We start from the raw sequence: 21,488 nt of genomic DNA, 5'->3' as shown, positions 1-21,488 counted from the left end.
ACAAGAGCATGTGCAAGGCCAGTAAGTTTCCCTATAAAAGGACATTTAAGTAAACTCATGCTGGAGCAAAATCATATATTAATTTTAATGGAATTATGAGTATTCAAATAGAGACATCTTTTACTTTATACAAAAGCAAATTTATACTTGCACTTTAATAAGGAATGCAAACCACAAATAAGTTATGATTTTACTAGAACAGCAAACATTTTTTTAAAAAGGAAAACAAACAATATAAGTTGATCTAGGTCTGTAGTACTTAGGCATAAATAGGTATCTCAAGTCTTCAGAATGGCTGAATTTTTTTTTTTTTTTTGGTATTCCATCTAAAATTTCCCTTAGTCTGCTTGAAACTCTAGCCTTAAGAATCAAAGAATTCCACAGACTTTTTACACAAAGTGAGGTGGAATTTAGTCTTTCTTGTATGTCACATATTCCTTAGAATTTGAGAAAGAAACAAAGCCCTACATACACACTGCTCCCACTTTATTGATGGCTAAGAAACAAATTATTCAGTTCTCTCTTGGCTTTAGAAGTTTCACTTCTTCCTGTATTACAAAAGTGAAATATTATTGAAAAAAGGGTGGATGACATTAACTAAGTAGCAAAATATATGGATTTGTATAAGAAATTGAAAGAACTCCAAAATAATCACTTCTACATTTAATAGCTGTAAGGTAGAGAATTCTTGTCTAGAATCCACGTCTAAGATTTCATATCAGAGTTCCTGATCCTTGCTGGTTCTAGTACTTAATTTTTTTCCCCAGATATTCTTCAGGGCAAAACTACTCTTAAAACTGGTCCAATGGAAAAACAAATTCACTAGAAAATCTGAGACTATGTCAAAATCTGTATCAATGTTCTCTCCACAGTAAGTAAACACATTAAAGCTTGAGGAAATAAAATTGATATACAGTTTTTCTTAGATTTTCCCCAATTTTGAGGATAATGTTGGGAACCAGGTTTAAGACATTTACTGAGCATCAAGGTGCTTGGGAATGAATCAATACATTTATGCAAGATACTGATAAGGTATGTTGTTGAAATATTTGGGGTATGAGGTCTAGAAGATTAGCTGGCAACGGACTTCTTTGGGCTTCGACACTGCCAGGATGTTTTGATTGTTTTTTCCCTTACAAAAAATATTCAGGTGCCCATGTTTGGCATTCGGATTACTTCAGTGTCAAGACAAAGTCTTACAATGATAAAATAAGACATTAATATGTCATAATGTAGAAACAATCTTGAATTTACATGCTATTTAAAATATATTTCCAAAGGGAAATGTCAGGATATTTACTTTTGATTAACAGTCACCAAGAAGAACATTCTGCACATATTTAACAAGGGTAGTAATACCGCATCAAAAATATTTCTTGAATATTGTGAATGAAGGAGCCACAGAAATCTCAGCATGAAAGGTGACATCCTGGAGTTCTGCTCGGCTAGAATCCCATCTCCATTCTCAGCAGCAAGCAGGAGACTCAGAAAATGCTGACTTTAATTACAAACTTTATTTGTCAATACAATTCACAGTTTATACATGGTGCATTCCACCATATGAACTGTCAGAACAGTTATTGAGGAAATGGGTGTAGCTTTCTTTCTAAAAGAGCCCGACTTTCTAAAATTTTGGTTAGAATTTTTTAAGTTTATAAAAGTACCTTCAACAAGTTAACTGAATATTTACATTTCTAGCTTAAATTTAAATTTTGGAAAATAAGCATCTATTTAAATGTGTGTGTTTTTTTTTAAGATCCTCGGTTTATATTTTAAGACCCTAATCCGAATGCCACTTATTCAGATATTTCCACCACCCTCACCCCCCGAATAAAAGAAATGTTTTGCAATTGTATTTGGAGAAGTAATCTTCTTTCTGCATTTGAAAAATTATATATACAATGTACAGCAGATCTAAGTATGAAAATAAAAGAGAGGAGCAATCTCTACTAGGTGCCTTTAATGAATTTCTTCTGAATCTTGGAAACATCCAAAGAGTTACAGGATATAAAATTCAACTGAAAAGGGTTATCAGCCTTTTCTATCTAAAAAAAAAAAAAAAAGCTCTCAAGATTTAAATTGTGCTAGAACAGCTTTTTCTCTAATGTCAAAGATGAATTATGCTTGCAATCTGCATTTTTTTCCCCATGTGCAATATCACAGTGATCCCAGTTTTAACTTCTGCTCTCATGCTCAGTCACAGTTCCAGAGGGACACCCACACAAGGCGAGGCTGTGCCCAGCTCCGACTACAGCATCACCTCCCCTGTCTGGCAAAAGTCACCCGGGAAAGAAAGTCGGGTAAGCCTTCCACATCAAAAAAGCAAAGAGGTGCCGGCAGTATTATGTTTATTAGCAAATGGTTGTAGCACATTATCGTGCTGTCTTCTTTTCCTCAGAACGGTAGTTCACACCAATTGTCTTAAATCACCTCCAGTAAGATCCGTGTTTAACAGCTTTCTTCTGTCAGATCATATATATATACATTTTTTCTTCTTCTGCTTCCACCTTTCAAAATATGTAGTGATGAATAAATGATAACTTCCAAATACTGCCAGGAAAAAAAAAAGGGACTGTTTGGAGTAGCCCATTTTACCGGGCTGGAAATAATTATACTGTGTATATGTACCACTCGTACCTGAGTCAAATAAATACTCAGAGGGGCCATCTGTGCACCTCATTTCTTTGCAGTGCCTTTAACGCTAGAATTTCTGAGAGTTGCTTCAGTGTCCATCTAATTTGGCATCTATTCCTTCTTTGGGCATCATCACTTCAGTCTACACACTGTTCCCAGCAAGGTATGGTATTCAAACGGGAGTTGTGGGAAAAGGGCTGCAGAGGTGAGCCTAGGGGTTGGGGGGGGGGAGGAGAAACCACACATTAGCTAGAGAGGTTCTGTTTCCTCGGAAGATAAGGCACTGACAGAAAATTTCTTAGGTAAAAGGCTGCATAAGAATCTCTTGCCATTTACAAAAAGAAACGTGGTCATCCATAAATGGTCCGTATCTAGGCTCAGTTAGGTAGACCCTGAAAAGTTAAGGACTGATCCCTCGAAGCTACATGATTACCAGAAACAATTATAATTCATTCTGAGGCCTTATGGCACGTTACGAAAAGAGGGAGGAAAACAGTCTGGGCACAAAAGGCATCAGACATTGCTTGTTTTATTCCACTTGTCCAAGAAAGTGGACTGCTCAACAAGCATCATCAAAAAGATAGTGCTGGCTCAGAATTCCAAATTCTCTTGATGGTAGATGGCCATGATGGGTGTATCTATTTTTTTCCCCCTTTGGAGCTCATGCACAATTTAAAAAATGCTACCAGCAACAGTCATAAAGAGCATATAGAAGTCCTCACCTATGGCTACGCCTAAGGTTCTTCAAAGAGAGGGTTATTTAATGTTCTCGATAACCGCAATTTCCTCGCCTGCACAGTGTGGCGTCAATCCATTCAAATAGATACTCTCAGTTTTCAGTAAGGGAGGCAAGACATCCCTCTCGCTGGCTAGGTGATTCACAGACAGGGTCCTCCTAGAAGGAGTCAGCTCTTGGTTGTGGTTCCCGGCAAGCTCCGCGGACAACTTCCGCTTGATGGAGGTGGCGCGTTGGAACTTGTCGTAGATCTCCACACTCAGGCGCCTCCTGGTCTCCTTGAACTCGGCTGTGACGTTGGCCGTCCACTCAGCGGCATGGGCTCTGAACTCTCCCACCTGGAGCATCACGCAGAGAAAACACAGAGAGACACCCACATGACAGTCAGCATTTTGTGTGCTTTATCTTCAGATTGTTTTATTGTCGTGTTTTTTTCAAGCAAGAAGATGGTAGTAGCCCTTTGTGATACGGGAGGTCTGAGAATTGGTGTAATTAGGCACGTTGTGCAGGGCGACACTCCACCTTCTAGAGACAGGGCTCTAAAAATTAATCTGGGAACTTAAAACTCTCTGACCTGGATTGTATTAGAGGTACTAGATGTGCTTGTTTTTTTGTACACCGATCCTGCCATGGAAACTTCTGCAGCTCTAAAATGGCAATCTCTAACTTTTTAAAACGTTCTGAGTTACTTTTTTCATCTGTAATTTCAAGAAGTATTTGAATGTAGAAAAGGCAGTGAGACACAGTAGGAGCAGCAAGCCTGAGTCAAAGCCTGGAATGTGAACCCAGGTGATCTAGGTGGTTCTGGAAGCCATGCTGTGTGCTCGGGATGCAAACACAGGTTTGAGAGAGCGGAGGTGGTGTGTGCAAGAGCTCTGTATCCAACCCCACGTTGGTCAGGGGGGAATTCTCTGTTTACTATATACGCAGTAAAACATTTTGTTTCTGCTTTCAGGGAAAGCAAAGGAATGAGAACTGGCAAGCCCACTGGGAGGCCCACTTGGAGAGTAAGTCCAAGGACTAATTTCTCAATGGATGTTTGTGGAATCAGTGAAGTTACTCACTTCCTCGGGCGTAGAACAGGCGTCTTACGGCACACACATCTTCTCCCTACACTAACCGTACTTTCTGCCACCTCTATTTTGATTATCATTAATATCTTTACAAAAATGGTCTTATATTAACCATGGTTTTGCAAATGGATTCCCCCCCTCTTAGCCAATTTTAGTCATTTCTCCCTATTAGTATCTATTATTCTACCTCCTAGTCTATTATCAGCTGATAAAAATGGGATGTGGGATGAGAGCCTCCGGTTCAGCTCTATTACTCACAGTTTGTGTGCCCACTGGCGAGCAGTTTTACCTTTTTTGAGCTTCAGATTCCTTATCTATAAAATAAGGGTGCTAACAGTCTATCTCACAGGAGAAATGTGTGTGTGTGTATCCTTAAAATATAAAGGACTACACAATGACTAATTACGACAACGAGGCTGGTGATACTATAGCTTGCCAAGGGTACTTTGAGAGCTTAAAGGAAGAGGACCAGATATAGACTAAGTGATACAGAACTGAAAAAATGGGACATTTCCCCCTGCAATATAATTCACAGGTTCTAAGCATCCAGTGGCGCCATGGTCTGAGGTCGTTTTGTAGCTCTCCCCAGAAATACGATGGATTACTTAACCTCTGAGTTATATGGATCTTTAAGTCGTGAGGTGCTTTGGGCATGTTGACGGCACACATAAAAGATACAGCTGAACAGGGGCGCCTGGGTGACTCAGTCGTCTGCCTTTGGCTCGGGTCATGATCTCAGGGTCCTGGGATCAAGGCCTGTGTCAGGCTCCCTGCTCAGCGGGGAGGCTGCTTCTCCCCGTCCCTCCCCTACACTCACGTGCGTGTCTGTGCTCACGTGCGCACACTCTCTCTTTCTCTCTCAAATAAAATCTTGTTTGTTTGTTTGTTTGTTTTTTAAGATACAGCTGAACAGTCATCCTGGCCAGATACACTGGGTGATGTATTTCATCAGTCAAAGGAAGGCCAAGGCAAGAGAGTATTTATGTTTACCTTCTACTCATTATTATAGCTGGAATAATATTTTAAAATATGATGCATTCAATGTAAAACTCAAACATTTACTCAGAAAGGATTCTAATTATTAACAAAGGTCTATGTCATTGGATTGTGTAAAATTCTGTATGTATATATAGTGCCTACTGTGCTAGGTGTTGCTCTTTTTTAAAAATGTTAACTTATTTAATCACCTCGATGAGGATGATTCTATTATTTCCCCCATTTCACTGAGGCTAGGAGGTTAAAAAACTTAAGACACACACAGTAAATATGTGGTGAAGCCAGAATTCAAACTTGGAGGTGGTCTAGTTCCATCTTATTATTCTGTCTTGCCAGGACAATCTTTCTCACTAATTTTAAGGACTAAACATCTTTTGGAGGAGCACAAGGAAAATTCACATCGTATGGAAATCCATCCTGTAGCAGTTATACTAGGGTGAGGACACCCTGCCATAATTTCCTAAAGATACTGGGAGAATAAAAGTTTTTCCAGTATCTGCCCTCGGGCTACTTATCTAAACCAACAGTAGTATCTGCTCCCTCTCTGTTGTGCCCTGATCTTTCTACTATTCTTCATGATACTGGATTTAGGCAACATAGCCACTCAAACTCAAAGCTTGAAAATAAGGCAGAACAACAAGAGAAAAATAAAAGAGAGTCCCTCAAAAATGAAACCAACACCATCAAAATAATTAACTTATTCCCATTCCTTAAAAAAAAAAATCCTGACCTTATAGAATTGTCCATAGCAATGTATTCATTACTGACCAAATAACAGTGTCCTGAAGTACAGACCCATTTCTGTTAATGAGGCTAAAATTGTATATTCAAACTCTGAAGGTGCTTTTTTTTGTTTTCAATGAAATTAGAGCGTCACATTTATATAAGTCAAACTTTCCTTGATTGAAATGTTAATGCTTGCGGTGCTCTGGATAATTACAGTTAATCCTTATGCACTAAAACATTTTTGTTTCATCGGATTTTTATTAAAAAAAAATCTTTCAATAACTTAATCAAATAGTATCTCATCTCCCTAAAACTAAGCAATCTACACCACTTAGTAACAAAGCGGAGGACTAAAAATGAGCAAAAATAGCACCTAAAAGATTATAGCTAATGTTCCTAAAACTCATACACTTGACTCAGAGTAGAGGTCTACCCCCGGATTCCAGGAATTCTTAACTTTTACACAGTACGCCCAGGTCACATGATTTGCTTTACAAGAAAAGGAGGAATATGGAGTGCTACAGTCACTTGCCCTCTAACCTGGAAGGGAACTGTTCTCATGCTTGTCACTAAATCCAGCGGACCATTCTCTGTCCCTGTTTTGCCTGATCTTCACAGCTGCTAAGGGTTTTGCTGACTCCTCCCTCCCTCCCAATCGATCTTTGGTCCTAGTTATCAAATCAGCACCTCTCAAGTTGCTGCTTTATCATTCAGGCTAATTCTTCCCAGTCAGCTTGGGGGCTGCTTTCTCTTAGCCTTTCCTTGACTAGCTCTGCTCCACAGGGTTCTCTGCTTCTCATATCCTTCCAATGGATGACTCCCAAATCCATATTTCTAGGTCTAATCTCCCTACCGAATTCTGTATCTGTATAACTGACTGCTTGGTAAACACCTTCCCTTTAAATGATGTGCAGGCATCTCAAACTCAGCCTCTCTCCAAATGAAGTCATTTAACTCCTCAAACCTGTTCTTACTTAATTTCTTATCACAGCGAACAGCACCATTAACCACTACGTTTCCCAAGCTGAACTTCAATATCATCCTCTATTCTTCCTCTCAGTCTTACATCAAATCAGCCCTGAGTCTCGCTGATTTACACCTCTTTTTCTCTCAGTTTCTTTCACCTCTCTCCATTCCTGTGGTCAAAACTGTGGTCCTGTCCTGAAGTACTACCTCAGCAGCCTCCCTCCACCTCCCTCCACATGCATTATCCATGCAGCACCCCGAGTGTCCTTTCATAGACTCTTATTGATCAGGTACTTTCCCTTGCATAAAACCATTCAATTGATTCCCGTTTCCCTTAGGATAAAATCCAAACTCTTAAAAGTGGCTCATATGGTCTAGGGTCTACCTCTTTAGCCTCACTTCTAAGTCTGCTCTGGGGGGGCCATCCCGAACATTTATTTCCTCAAACATGCCACTCGTTCTTTTGCCTTTATTAATTCATTGCTCATGATTTTCTCTATTCAGAATACTGTTCCGCAGTCCTTCTCTAGTGCCCACTGCATTTCCTACCCAACCTCAACTAGATCTCTTCAGGTCTACCATTCCCTGCCCCCCAGACCACGTCAGGATCATTCCAGCAGTCTGTACTTCTCTAGCGTTACTGACGTGTATTACAACTACTAGTTTAATTGCTGTCCTCGCTTCAAGGCAATAGAGAAGAATAAGTCTGCCATCTCATGTTCAGCTTTCCCAGAAATTAGAAGAGTGTACATAGTTGGAATTCAGTATTTGTTGGACAAATGAATGAATGAATGGTTGGTAGAAAAAAAAATCAATCATGTTTGGGAAACATGCTCCAATAAGAAGAGTGTGATGTGCGTCTTGGTTGACTCTAATGGGAGAATCCTGTTCCTTTCAGGAGAGAGATGCAGCCGGATCTATTCATAGTAAAGGTTCAAAGTATGTCTCCTCAGACTTTTTACTCTTTGTAAAATCTCCTCACCATTCTAAGAAGTCTGTGATGCCAGCAATGTCTCATCTTCAACGTGAAGAAAATCATTTAAGTCAGATTCCCTCCTCCCCACTAGTCCCCTAACCTCTGTCGTCATTCTCACCACTCTACATGACAATACCTGACTAGGCCACCCCACCATCCTTGTGGAATGTAACCTTTAAAGTTAAAGAATGCTTTTACATTAGAAAAATCACCAACATCTTTGTCAGCAACTATGAATACTTTTTAAGCATCTATAGCTTTCTAAGGTAGCAAAGTCTCATGATTATAGTGGTATTTGCCTCCTCAGGAGTGGTTCCAAGCCCTACAGTTCACATCCTCTAAAGCATCTCAAATAATACTAAGAAGGCCCTTGGAATGGTAGCAACATAATTTAAAATCAAGCACTTGCCATATATTTCAATGCTTTTAGAGCAATTTTCCTAAATCACTTAAGGTTGATAGGATGGCCTAAGAAAGATGGAAGTTCACTATTCTAGAAACTGGTAATTTATGAAGTTCACAGGAGGCTCATTTGTAACCATAAAGAATATTTATCACCCCACTGACTCCAACCAACCAACAACAAGGCAGATTCTTTGAGGGTAAAGATTACTGGTTAACTTCTTATCAAGCTCAGCCTTTCTACCTACTCATTCCACACTGCAGCATTTGGGACAGTGCTTTGGATAGAGTCATTGAATAAAGTTTAGTTTCCCCAACCTAGATGGTAAGCCTAATGACAGAGACTATGCATCTTACTTATTTCTTCTCATAAAAATATCCAATGTGGTCATTTGAACAAACTAGACTCTTGCATACTTTCTGACTGTCGAGTGAGAAATCTGTGACTGTTGACTGACACAGCCCTCTTCCTATGTACAAACACTCTCAGGGGCTCTCCAGTAAAGCTGCGTATGTCCTACATCAGTGTGTGTTGGTACAGCCTGAAGAGAAAGCAATTTATAAATCAATTTTACTAATCACTAAAATGTTCATAGCCTTTGATAAAAGTCAATTACTCCAAAGAAATTTATTCTGGGCCAGAATTTTCACCAAAGGAAAAAATATGTATGAAGATAGTCTCTGAACCACATATATATTTTTAAAGTTTTTAAAATTTATTTAAGTAATCTCTACACCCAACATGGGGTTTGAACTCATGACCCTGAGATCAAGAGTTGCATGCTCTTCCGACTGAGCCAGCCAGATGCCCTGAACCATATATTTAACAGCATAATATTGAGATTAATAAAGGTCATTTAAGAAGTCAATGTTTATGAGACGTCCTCATCTATAGAAACCCTTTTCTGCTATTATGATGTGTTAAAGTGATAAAGGAAATAAAATTATATCTTTATTTTGATTACAACTGTGCAAAATAATGAATATGTATAGGCAAGGGTAGTAAAAGTAACAGTATATAAAAATGGAAACTGTAAATTTCAACAGTCACATAGGGAATATCTATTATGGACCAGGCCCTGGGCTTAGCGCTCTCTTGAGTTGCAGAAATTTGAATAGTTTTTTTCCTTTTAAATCTCCCCTTACTGATGTTATAGTACTACCTATGCACATTCAGTGTCCAGCATACCCAACCCTGAGTAAAGCTCATGAGGGCAGAGTTCTCTATGGAATGCTTTTTATTTGTTCAACACATGCATCAGAATTGGATTGCAATTGCCACTGGGAATTTTTCTTATCCAGATATCAAAGTGAAACAAACCCTGAAGGAATCTTTAATGTTACAAAGAAAGAAAAAAATGAGAATCAGTAAGATGAAAAGGCAACCTACAGAATGGGAGAAAATATTTGCCAATCCTCTTATCAGATAAGGGGCTCATATCTAGAATACATAAAGAACTCCTACAACTCAACAGCAAAAAACTAATCCAATTAAAATAATAGGCAGAGGATCTGAAAAGACATTTTTCTTTTCTTTTTTTTTAAGACTTATTTATTTTAGAGAGGGAGAGAGAGAGAGCATGGGGTGGGGAGGGGCAGAGAGAGAGAGGGAGAGAGAGAGAATCTCAAGCAGACTCCCTGCTGAGCAGGGAGCCCAATGTGGGGCTCAACCTCACAACCCTGAGATCATGACCTGACCTGAAATCAAGAGTCAGATGCTTAACCGACTGACCCACCCAGGTGTCCCTGAATAGACAGTTTTCCAAAGAAGCCATACACATGGCTAACACGTACATGAGGTGTTTATTAACACCATGCATCATCGGGAAAATGCAGTTCAAAATGAAAATGACGTATCACCTCACAACTGTTAGAATGGCTAGTACCAAGAAGATAAGAAAGAACAGGTATTAGCAAGGATGTGAAGAAAGGGAACCCTTGTGAACTTTTGGTGGGAATATAAATTGCTGCAACCACTGTGGAAAACAGTATGCAGGTTCCACAAAAAATTAAAAATAGAACTAGCATATGATGTAGCAATTCCACTTCTCAGTATTTATCCAAAGAAAATGAAACCACTTACTCAAAAAGCTATATGCACCCCCATGATCACTGCCACATTATTTACAACAGCCAAGGCATGGAAACAACCTAAGTGATCATCAGTGGATTAATGGATAAAGAAACTGTCACACACACACACACACACATACACACAGAGGAATATTATTCAGCCATAAAAAATGAAATCTTGCCATTTGTAACAACATGGGTGGAACCTGCGGGCATTATGCTAAGTGAAATAAGTCAGACAGAGAAAGACAAATATCATATGATTATGTGATCTCACTTACATGTGGAATCTTAAAACACACCCCCCCCCCCAAGCTCATAGTTACAGAGAAGAGAATGATGGTTGCTGGAGGCAGGGAGTAGGGGTGGGGGGTAGTCAAAATGGGTGAAAGGAGTTAAAAGGTATAAACTTCCAGTTACAGATAAATCATGGGGATGTAATGTACACCATGACAACTATAATTAGTAACATTGTACAGCATATTGGAAAGTTGCAAAGAGAGTAGATCTTAAAAGCTCTCATAGATAAAAAAATTCTGTAACTATGTGTGGTGATGGATATTAACTAGACCTGTGGTGATCATTTTGCGATATATACAAATATTGAATCATTATTTACTACACATGAAAGTGATGTTATGTTGTATGCCAATTATACCTCAATAAAGAAATTAAAATATTCTCCCCCTCCAAAAAAAGACTGAGAATGTTTGAGTCATTATTTCTGAATCTTAACTCTACCTTGTTTACTAAAGTATAATTCATTATACTTTACTATGCATCTGGGTGTGATGACTTTCATATTTGTTAATGATTTCGCTTCTGAAGGCTTCCTTGTGCCTACCCCAGGTCAATCTTTACCAGAATAGTCATTTCCTGGTAATAGAAGGTGTAATGACCTAAAGAGAATTTTCCGTATTCTCAGTCCAAAGAAAATTTTTTTAAATTACAGGTCTTTTAAATGTTTTGTCTTTATCAGCTGCATTTCTAAGGTTATTTTCCTTCAAACAGTTCTGCAAAATGCTAGCCACTTTTTTCCCCCCCCAAGAGTAAAGCTGATTTGTGAGGAGCAGTGATTCCTTATAATTTTTCCCTTCTGATATGTTTCTTAGCCAAGCTTCTGTGACAGAAGACATAATCCTAACCTGAGTCTTGATAAGAGAATAGATTCCAGGGTGCATGTCATCTAAGTGTCTTCTCAACGTGGGAAGAGTCAATGTCTCCCCACCAGCTGGAGTTACCTGAAAAATTGCTGTTGAATTTTAGATAATATACAAGGGGCTAATATACAAGATTTCCCTACAGTTTTCAACCATGCTGGTTTTTTTTTTTTTTTTTTAAAGATTTTATTTATTTATTTATTTTTTGACAGAGAGAGACATAGCGAGAGCAGGAACACAAGCAGGGGGAGTGGGAGAGGGAGAAGCAGGCTTCCCGCAGAGCAGGGAGCCCGATGCGGGACTCAATCCCAGGACCCTGGGATCATGACCTGAGCTGAAGGCAGACGCTTAATGACTGTGCCACCCAGGCGCCCTCAACCATGCTGTTTCACGAGTCCTGTTTTTTTTGGTAAAATCCAACAATCACCAAGAGGTTAAATATTATTTCATTTTAATCTGCTTAATTTATCAAATGAACTTGTGAAATTCCTCAAATTTAGAATAATTCTAACCCAAATTATTTATTTACCTTAACTCTCTATTTCACTTTGACCAAACAAGTCTTTTACCCTTCCATACATTTCTATTAAATCGGAAAACCCAGTATTCTGTGCTTCAGCTTTTCACCTAGAATCATAACTACCCTACTTCTGCCTACCCATGAGCTTTGAAATTCTACAACATTCTTTATAGAGTTTTGGTTTTCAGATCATTAATAGATGAGTAATAATAAAAAATTTACTAATATTCTAAATTTTCCAGTTCCAAACACTGAATACCTCAGCAACATTTTTTTCCAGTTACTTGCAGGCAGCTACTTTAGGGTGGAAATTTGTGGTATAATTTAGAAATTTGGCAACAGTGACTCCACTGGTCCTTTGTGGTAAGATAGCAATTCAAATTTTTTCCCCCTCAAATCTCTGTCCACCAATTATTTCCCTTGGATGACTCCCTTCCATTCTCAGTTCACGGACATGGCCATGTTTTGCAGTCCTACAATCGCCGCTAGTCAGTTTCTCCCTATAGACCTTACCCTACCTTCTCTCTATTTTTCTATTCTAATTGGCTTTTTCTTCTCCTGTATGCTCAATTAACCATGAACAATAATCACTCATTATAGGTAAGCCAGTCCCTTTCATAGACTCATAACTAGTTGAGGAATTTCTATCTGAAACTCTGTAAGGTTTTTGTAAGATTTTTCCATTAACAAAGGCCTGAACTCAAGTACTGGGTAATACTTGGAAGAGCTTCAACTTTTCTTTAAAAAACAAACATTTTTTTAATGTGCAGATCTAACTTTTAAAGTTTTATTTAAATTCCAGTTAACATAACAGCATAACATTAGTTTCAGGTGTACAATATAGAGATTCAGTACTTACATACAACACCAGGTCCTCCTCACAAGTGCACTCCTTAATCCCCATCACCTATTTTACCCATCTGCCCACCCACCTCCCCTCTGTTAACCACGAGTTTGTTCTCTATAGTTAAGAGTCTGTTTCTTGGTTTGCCTCTCTCTCTCCTTTCCCTTTGGCTCATTTGTTTTGTTTCTGAAATTCCACATATGAGCAAAATCGTATGGTATTTGTCTTTCTCTGCCTTATTTTGCTTAGCATTATACTCTCTAGATCCATCCATGTCGCTGCAAATGGCAAGATTTCATTCTTTTTTTTTTATGGCTAATATTCCATTGTATCGTTTTGACATGGGCAGAATAACTTGGATAGAGAACCTTCTCCTTAAGGGATTTTTAAAAAATATATTTATTTATTCTCTTTTCTTTCTTTGAGAGAGGCGAATGCAGATGGGGGAGGAGCAGAGGGACAAGCAGACTCCGCACTGAGCACCGAGTCCACAGGGCTTGATTTCAGGGCCCTGAGATCATGACCTGAGCCAAAATCAGAAGGCAGGCGCTTAACTGACTGAGCCGCCCAGGTGCCCCTCTAAGGGATGTCTTCAAAAGAATCTAAAGCAAAGCTGACCATTTAGGACTGAATGGCTATTAAGTAATTTTCTTCACCAGGAATGAAACTTAAGACGTTTTTCTTGCCTTTGTCCAATGCATTATCCTATGCCTTTGACAGTGGAATGTTAATTTATTGTTCTCAGTGCTCAAATACTTACAGACCTTAATGACAAGAGGAAAGTTAAATATGAAAAGCAGGTAGCCGAGTTGAAAACATTCCTCTGGTTAAATGTGTAAAAATAATTTGAAGCCTACTTTGCATTCCATCTTCAGAGGTTGCCTAGACTGTTATTCCTGATAATTATTAATTCATTTTCTGAAGTATTGACATTTCGTTGTATTGTTGAACTGCACTGTTAAAAAGAACAATTCCAAGTATTCTCTTTACTGACCAGGTTAAAAAAAAAAAAATCAACTAAAAGGATTACTAAGTGTCACATTATCTTGACAGAATAGTACATGATGTTTTTCTCTGGTTTTCAGGAAACTGTATGTAATATTCATAAGGCCTCTTTAGTCTAAACTACTTTTTTTAAGCTATATTTCTCCACTTTTTTTTTTTAAAAGATTTTATTTATTTATTTGAGAGAGAGAGAATGAGAGAGAGCACATGAGAGGGGGGAGGGTCAGAGGGAGAAGCAGGCTCCCTGCCGAGCAGGGAGCCCAATGCGGGACTCGATCCAGGGACTCCAGGATCATGACCTGAGCCGAAGGCAGTCGCCCAACCAACTGAGCCACTCAGGCGCCCTATTTCTCCACTTCTTAACACCACACATATTAACATAATTGTGCAGAGATTAAGTACAATAGTTTTAATAAAACAATGTCAAGGAAAATAACAATACTAATATTAATACTGTGATTTTAAGTATCTTTCCTGTAAAAATGTGCAAGTATTACATGTAATGTTAACCGCTTTAATGATAAGGTGGGGCTGCAAAATCAGACATTCACTTGTTGTACAGAAGACTCAAGTTTTTTATTGTGTGACGCATTGTCAGTGTATCACTGAACATTCTTTTTTTTAAAAAAGATTTTATTTATTTATTTGAGAGAGAGAGAGAATGAGAGGGGAGAGGGCCAGAGGGAGAAGGAGAAGCAGGCTCCCCGCTGAGCAGGGAGCCTGACGTGGGGCTCGATCCCAGGACCCTGGGATCATGACCTGAGCCCAAGATAGACGCTTAACCAACTGAGCCACCCAGGTGCCCCTATCACTGAACGTTCTTGAAATTCTCCCCTCTGGTCTGGTATTAGAGTTACTTTGACAATGCATATTGTGGAGCTCAGTCCAACTTACAGAACATTTTATTGTACTATAAAGATAAGGATATTACAATTCATAAAACAATACAATTTATGTACTTTCTATAAAATTTCATGTACTCATGACTGAGTTATAGTAGGTAGATATTTGTCTGACAGTACAATGTGGAAACTATGATGGGCTGATGGTGGGGTAGCGCTGTGTTTGTTGTTTTTCTTAAAGGTATATAGCTGTGTGACAAATACCAGTCAAAAATAATAACTGAATGAAGGGCTGGTGAAGGTTTATAAGCATTCTCCACAAAACATATTCATTATATATTTAATAAAATCAAAACAGGGGCACCTGGGTGGCTCAGTCCCTTAAGCTTCTGACTCTTGGTTTTTGGCTCAGGTCATGATCTCATGGTTTTGGGATCGAGCCCTGCGTCAGGCTCCGTGCATAGTGTGGAGTCTGCTTTGGATTCTCTCTCTCCCTCTCAAATAAATAAATAAATAATCTTAAAAAAAAAATTTGATGATGTTTCAAAACTCTTTGAAGAAACCTGGATTTAATAGTAGCTTATTTATGGGGCACCTGGGTGGCTCAGATGGTTAAGCGTCTGCCTTCGGCTCGGGTCATGATCCCAGGGTCCTGGGATCAAGCCCCGCATCGGGCTCCTGGCTCAGCAGGGAGCCTGCTTCTCCCTCTCCCTCTCCCCCTGCTCATGTGCGCTCTCTCTCTCTCTCTCTGTGTCTCAAATGAATAAATAAAATCTTTAAAAAAATAGTAGCTTACTTATAACAAAAGGGCATTTTATGTTCATATGGGACTATGAGACCTGTGCACTAAAAAAATGCTTTTGCTTCCTGTCTTCTGCTTTCCTTCCGAAACAACTCAGCCCTAAAGCAGTTGGGTGAAGCAGAACTAGGGAGCCATCGGTGCGGCAGGTTTGGGGAGGGGCCCATGCGGCCAGGGTGGCATATCAGAGTTAGACAAGCATAAGAGGAGCACCTGCACAATGGGGTGGCAGCCCAAAGTGGGGTATCAGAGCCCGAGAGGAATGAGGGGGACAACCCATATAAGGGCAACCCAGCACAGAGTGCTGGAGACCAAGTGGGGTGGAGAGGGGATCCCTGAAGGGTAGGGGGTGGGACAGCAGTGGTGAGCTACAAGGAGACTGATGGAGAATAATGAGAATCGGATATTTCACTGTAGAAAAGGAACTACAAATATAAAAAAGCAGAAAATCAGGGGCGCCTGGTTGGGTTAGTTGGTTAAGTGTCTGACTCTAGATTTTGGCTCAGGTCATGATCTCAGGGTTGTGAGACTGAGCTGCATATTAGGCTCCACACTCAGTGTGGTGTCTGCTTAAGATTCTCTCTCTTCCTCTCCTTCTGCTCTCCCCCATCCCTCTCTAAAAAAAAGGGAGGAAATTAGAATTAACTCTTATGTCAGACTACAACTGGGGATACCAATTTTTCTGTAATTATTATTTTTAAATTTAGGTATAATTGACATATTAATTTCATGTGTATGGTGTAATGATTTGACATTCATATATATTGCAAAATGCTCACCAAAGTCCAGTTAACATCCTCATGATTTTCAGGATACACAGATATCAAATAGATAGAAATATGTGTATTCATGAATATAAAATACCTTCTTTAGCTTTGTCTACTCAGAGTGTCTGGGAAAAGTAACAGCACCATTAGCCATGAGCACCCAAATCTCTGTTTCTAAATACCATTATCCATGAAAGGAAACCATGGCTCCTTGGAGAAATGAATGATTCTGAGGCCAGGCAGAGAAATTTTAAGTTGACCCGGGAACATATTATTGTCCCAGAAAGTAAAGAATTGCTCAAAGAATAATGGGGATACACCAAAAGGCCCAGAAGAAAGCTTGCAGGGGCTCCCACTGGCCAAGTCTGGGACTATTTGAGGATCAAAATAAATGCTGTTTGGGCGCCTGGGTGGCTCAGTTGGTTAAGCGACTGCCTTCGGCTCAGGTCATGATCCTGGAGTCCCGGGATCGAGTCCCGCATGGGGCTCCCTGCTCGGCGGGGAGTCTGCTTCTCCCTCTGACCCTCCCCCCTCATGCTCTCTCTCTCTATCTCATTCTGTCTCAAATAAATAAATAAAATCTTTAAAAATATATATAAATAAATGCTGTTTGTAACAGATTATAGCCCATTGATTATAGCAGACATATATACATACATATATGCATACATAAATGTGTATATATTTGTGTGTGTGTATACACACACATACACACACATACATACATATATATATATATAAGTTTGAGGATGAAAGGGATAACCATAATATCTCAAAGTACTTCCCCACAAAATGTGTATTAATTACACAGGGAAGGGGTGCCAGGGTGGTGGTTAAGCTCTGCCTTTGGCTCAGGTCATGATCTCAGGGTCCTGGGATCGAGCCCCGCATCGGGCTCCTTGCTCAACGGGGAGTCTGCTTCTCCCTCTCGCTGTCATGCTCTAGCTCTCTCAAATAAAATTAAAAAAAAAATAATTACACAGGGAAAAGAGTAACTTTATAGTGGAGAAGCCTGGCAGACACTACTTTTTGTGATCGTAGTTAACATCCAAATAATGGGACAAATCAAAGTTGTGTGCCATCTAAGAGGGTAGAATGAGAAGAGCTTTTTCGTGGGTTAGACTTCTGTTGGGCATCAATTCCTGTGATACCTGTATTTCACTGGTACACTGAAAAAGATAGATCATAGTTGTAGTTGAATGTCAGTGTCTAAGTTCACTGAAAATTATATCCTTTAAAGCTATTAAACCTAAAATGAAGAATTTTAGATTTCAACATAAAAATATGCATGGACAGACTTCACTTTTCAAAATACTTTCAGGGAGTTCACACACACAAAGTGTGAAGACCCCTGCTCTAAACCAGTGTTTTGTAGCTATGGTGTTGGTCGGCCCGCCCACTCCCTTAGCCTCCTCCAGAGACACAGTTGTAGCTCACTCCTTTATTCTCCACTTCACTTTTCCTCTTCCTCTATCCCAGAGTTTTGCAAAGAGAATGTAAATATTTTGGTACTTTTTAACATGATTGATTTAGGACGTGTTCCCCAACCGTGAGCTTCAGGGACCATGTGAAACTCCTGCAACTGTATATAGACAATGAGGATTTGTGCATTTTAAAAATTATGTTCAATTAGCCAACATACGGTACATCATTAGTTTTTTATGGATTTGTGCATTTTTTTAGTGTGGAAGGGGATCAGAGCTCTTCACAAACTCTCAAAAAGCATGTGACCCAGAAAAGGTTATGAACCCCTGCTGTATGAAATAAATTCAACATTGATGTTAATAAAAGTGGAAGACCACTCTTATGTTTCATAAGTTTCATTTTGTGTACTGTTTTATCACAACTGCCGAGCCCAGTAGAGGCACTTTGTAGGCACTTAATAGAGCTTTGTCAAATAAGTGTCCCAGGAGCCAAAGGAATTTGGGGATGTCACAAGGAGGTTGGCAGATAACAGACAAGATGATGGTAGAGAGTATTATGGGAGAATCCCATCAATTTCAGACATTGAGCGTCATGATGCAAAGGCCCAATGGAATGTGTTAGGAGAAAAGCTATTGCCTTCATAGTGCTTACTGGATGAGACAGACAAACAATTTCACAAGTAAATTCATAATTGCAAATCATGATTAAGTGCAATTAAGCCAAAGTAAGGAATGTCAGGAGAGCATATAAGGAAGAGGAAGAATTAGACTGGTGGGGTCACATGGACGCCTGGAGGGATGTGACCTTTGATCTCAGATCAGAATGATCTCTGTAGTCAGCAAGGTATTGAGCCTGGAGAAGAGTGGTCAAGGCCAGAGTAGAGCATGTGGGAAGGGAAAGGAAGGGAAGGGAAGGGAAGGGTGGGGACACATGTGGAAAAGAGCTTGGTGCAATCAGTGGTGCAAACCACCACTGAAAGGTGGTCCATATAGCTCAATTCATTTTTTTTTTTAATTTTATTTATTTGACAGAGAGAGACCCAGAGAGAGAGGGAACACAAGCAGGGGGAGGGGGAGAGGGAGAAGCAGGCTCCCCGCGGAGCAGGGAGCCCGATGCGGGGCTCGATCCCAGGACTCTGGGATCATGACCTGAGCCGAAGGCAGACTCTTAACGACTGAGCTACCCAGGCGCCCCATATAGCTCAATTCTAATGAAGCCACAAGATGAGGCTCGAGAGGCGGGCAGGGCCCAAATTATGTATGACCACAGAAGTCATGTTAATGCAAAGATCTTGAATTTAGTCTCAGAGCAATGCGAGACAACTGAGCTATTTGAAGCAGAGAATAACAATGTCAGTTTGGGGTTTTGGTTTCTGTGCATGCACCACATATGTTGACAAAAAGGTCCTGAGTGCAGAGACAAGAATAGGACTTCAACTTTTATTTATTTTTGTTAGGCTGCTACTAATATTTAATATATGGAATGACACTGGTGCCCTCACTTGGTCCCTGTGGACCTTGGAGGAATGATGAGGAAAGGGCGGGATTTCAACAATGGGGAGGTTGGCAGGGGCTCCCTCACTTAATTGCTGTGTTTTCTCGTGTATTAGAATTTATAGGCTCTTAGCAATGTGGTTACTTCTATAAAATCAAAATCTCTACATAGAATTTCTGTAATATTAAGTAATAAGATGGGATGTAGCCATGAAAATCTTAGGCACTGACATATAGTTGCCTCATGGTATAATACTTGAAGATCACCAATGCATTTTTCTTTCTTAAAATCTGATGAGCTACTCTGGGACGACACATGTTTTCTATTGAGCAGGGAGAGGGACAGAAGGGGAGGGAGAAGGAAAGGGAAAGAATCCCAAGCAGACTCTTCACAGCGTGAGGCCCACATGGGGCTCAGAGCTCGATCCCACAACCCTGAGATCATGACCTGAACAGAAACCAAGAGTCGGATGCTTAACCAACTGGACCAAGCCACCCAGGTGGCCCCTGGAAGAAGAATTTTTTAAAACAGGTGTTTAGAAATGTTGTCATTGTTATATAGAGTGCCACTTATCAAATCATAGATATTAATACTTGAGTAAACTTGGAAGAAGGTTTTTACAAACTGTTGAAAAGTCTCCCAAACAAAGAGTTTCAGAGGATATTCAACATGGACTAGCATTAAAAATAACCATTTGACATCAGTAAAGATGGCTATTTCCTAGCTTCGGGAAGCCATTTGCACAATTTGTGAAATGATACTGAAAAGTGAGTACAGTGTACTACAGGCAAAATAAAAAAAAAAGTCCTCTTTTCATCTGGATCTATGTGAGTTAGCTTTTTCCAGATACAACAGCTATTAAATCAAGAATCCAAATAAACTCCACTGTGAAGTAGAATTGGGAATTACTATAATGTGGAGTGTTAAATCCAAGATCTCAAAAAGTAATGGAACATTCAAATTGTACTGTCCTCATTATTAATAATTTTTAGTGAAAGCAAAAAAGTTTTTTTTTATTATCAGTGAAAACAAAACATTTTTAAATGACTTTATTTTCATCTTTTAACATTTCTACCTTTGCATGTATTTTAAATATATATCGGTACAGGAACATAGTAGTACATGTATGTAACTTATAAGTAAACATGCACACAGTAGAGGCACATACTCAGTTTTTTTTTTGCAAATAATGACTCAGTAAAACTTTTGGAGACCACTGGAGAAAGGAAATGGATCCCTGGGAGATGGAGAGGAAAGGCAGACATCTGGGTAGGATTCTGCAGTAGGGGTCACACAGGCTAATATGGTAGCTCTGGAGCTAGAGAGACATAGAGCAGAGGGAAGAAGCACTGTTGTGTTTTGATGATACTATTCCCTAGAACTTGTGATGTATGAGCCATGGAGGTGAGGAATAGTAAAGTATCCAGAGTGAAAAGATTTTGGCATGAGCAAAAGAGAAGATTTTAAGTGAGATCTAGTGAGAACTGGAACATGAGAGAAGAAGGATATTTTGGGGACTGGGGATATCACAATCCCATGTGGGTCATGTTAGATTTGAGATGGTAAAATAGGTAGTTAATTATAAAGTATCCCTTGCACTGCAGCTCCTTCCACCATATTGGGGAAATTCCAACCTCCATGGATGACTCACTTAGCACAACAGCCTCACCAACATCTAGTTCCATCATTCCCAGCTCTGTAACCTTTGCAGCAGGTGAGCACCCATCCACCTGTCCCTATCCTTCACCTCATCTCTGACCATAATTCCAATCTCTCTAGATCTTTACTCTCTGACCATCATTATTCTAAACTGTGACTTCACTGACTCTTAGACTCTTGGTCCATTAGTATCTTAAGCCCATTAGTCCCTCTTGACTCCTCCCCATACTCTCCCACCACCCCCAGGATCCCCTCAAACACTATTCGTGTACATACTTTGATAGCCATGTGTTGTACTGTGGCTACTGGTTTTTGTCTATCATGTTTCCTATTGGACACTGGTCACTGAAGCCTGAGAGTGTGTCCTACTGTGTCATCGTTTTATCTCCAG

General features: G+C 39.6%; 1 protein-coding gene across 2 annotated transcripts in view; it reads right to left on the bottom strand.

Annotated features, from left to right (window-relative positions):
* Nucleotides 1-3,282: 3,282 nt before the first annotated feature.
* KCNK2 (potassium two pore domain channel subfamily K member 2) overlaps nucleotides 3,283-21,488 on the bottom strand; it is a 216,162-nt gene continuing 197,956 nt past the window's right edge. The window contains exon 7 of one of the 2 annotated variants that reach the window (XM_045876150.1): nucleotides 3,283-3,708. In XM_045876150.1, the coding sequence (XP_045732106.1) occupies nucleotides 3,391-3,708 (318 nt within the window). In that variant the 3' untranslated portion in view covers nucleotides 3,283-3,390. The remainder of the gene's footprint in view (nucleotides 3,709-21,488) is intronic. The other variant, XM_045876149.1, reaches the window with a different exon arrangement.

The sequence above is a fragment of the Mirounga angustirostris genome, unplaced genomic scaffold, assembly GCF_029215605.1.
Source record: "Mirounga angustirostris isolate CCGP_5_RB_7025 unplaced genomic scaffold, mMirAng1.0.hap1 SCAF_6, whole genome shotgun sequence".
Taxonomy (NCBI): domain Eukaryota; kingdom Metazoa; phylum Chordata; class Mammalia; order Carnivora; family Phocidae; genus Mirounga; species Mirounga angustirostris.
The sequence above is the reverse complement of the archived record's forward strand: the minus strand, read 5'-3'. Positions and strand labels throughout refer to the sequence as shown.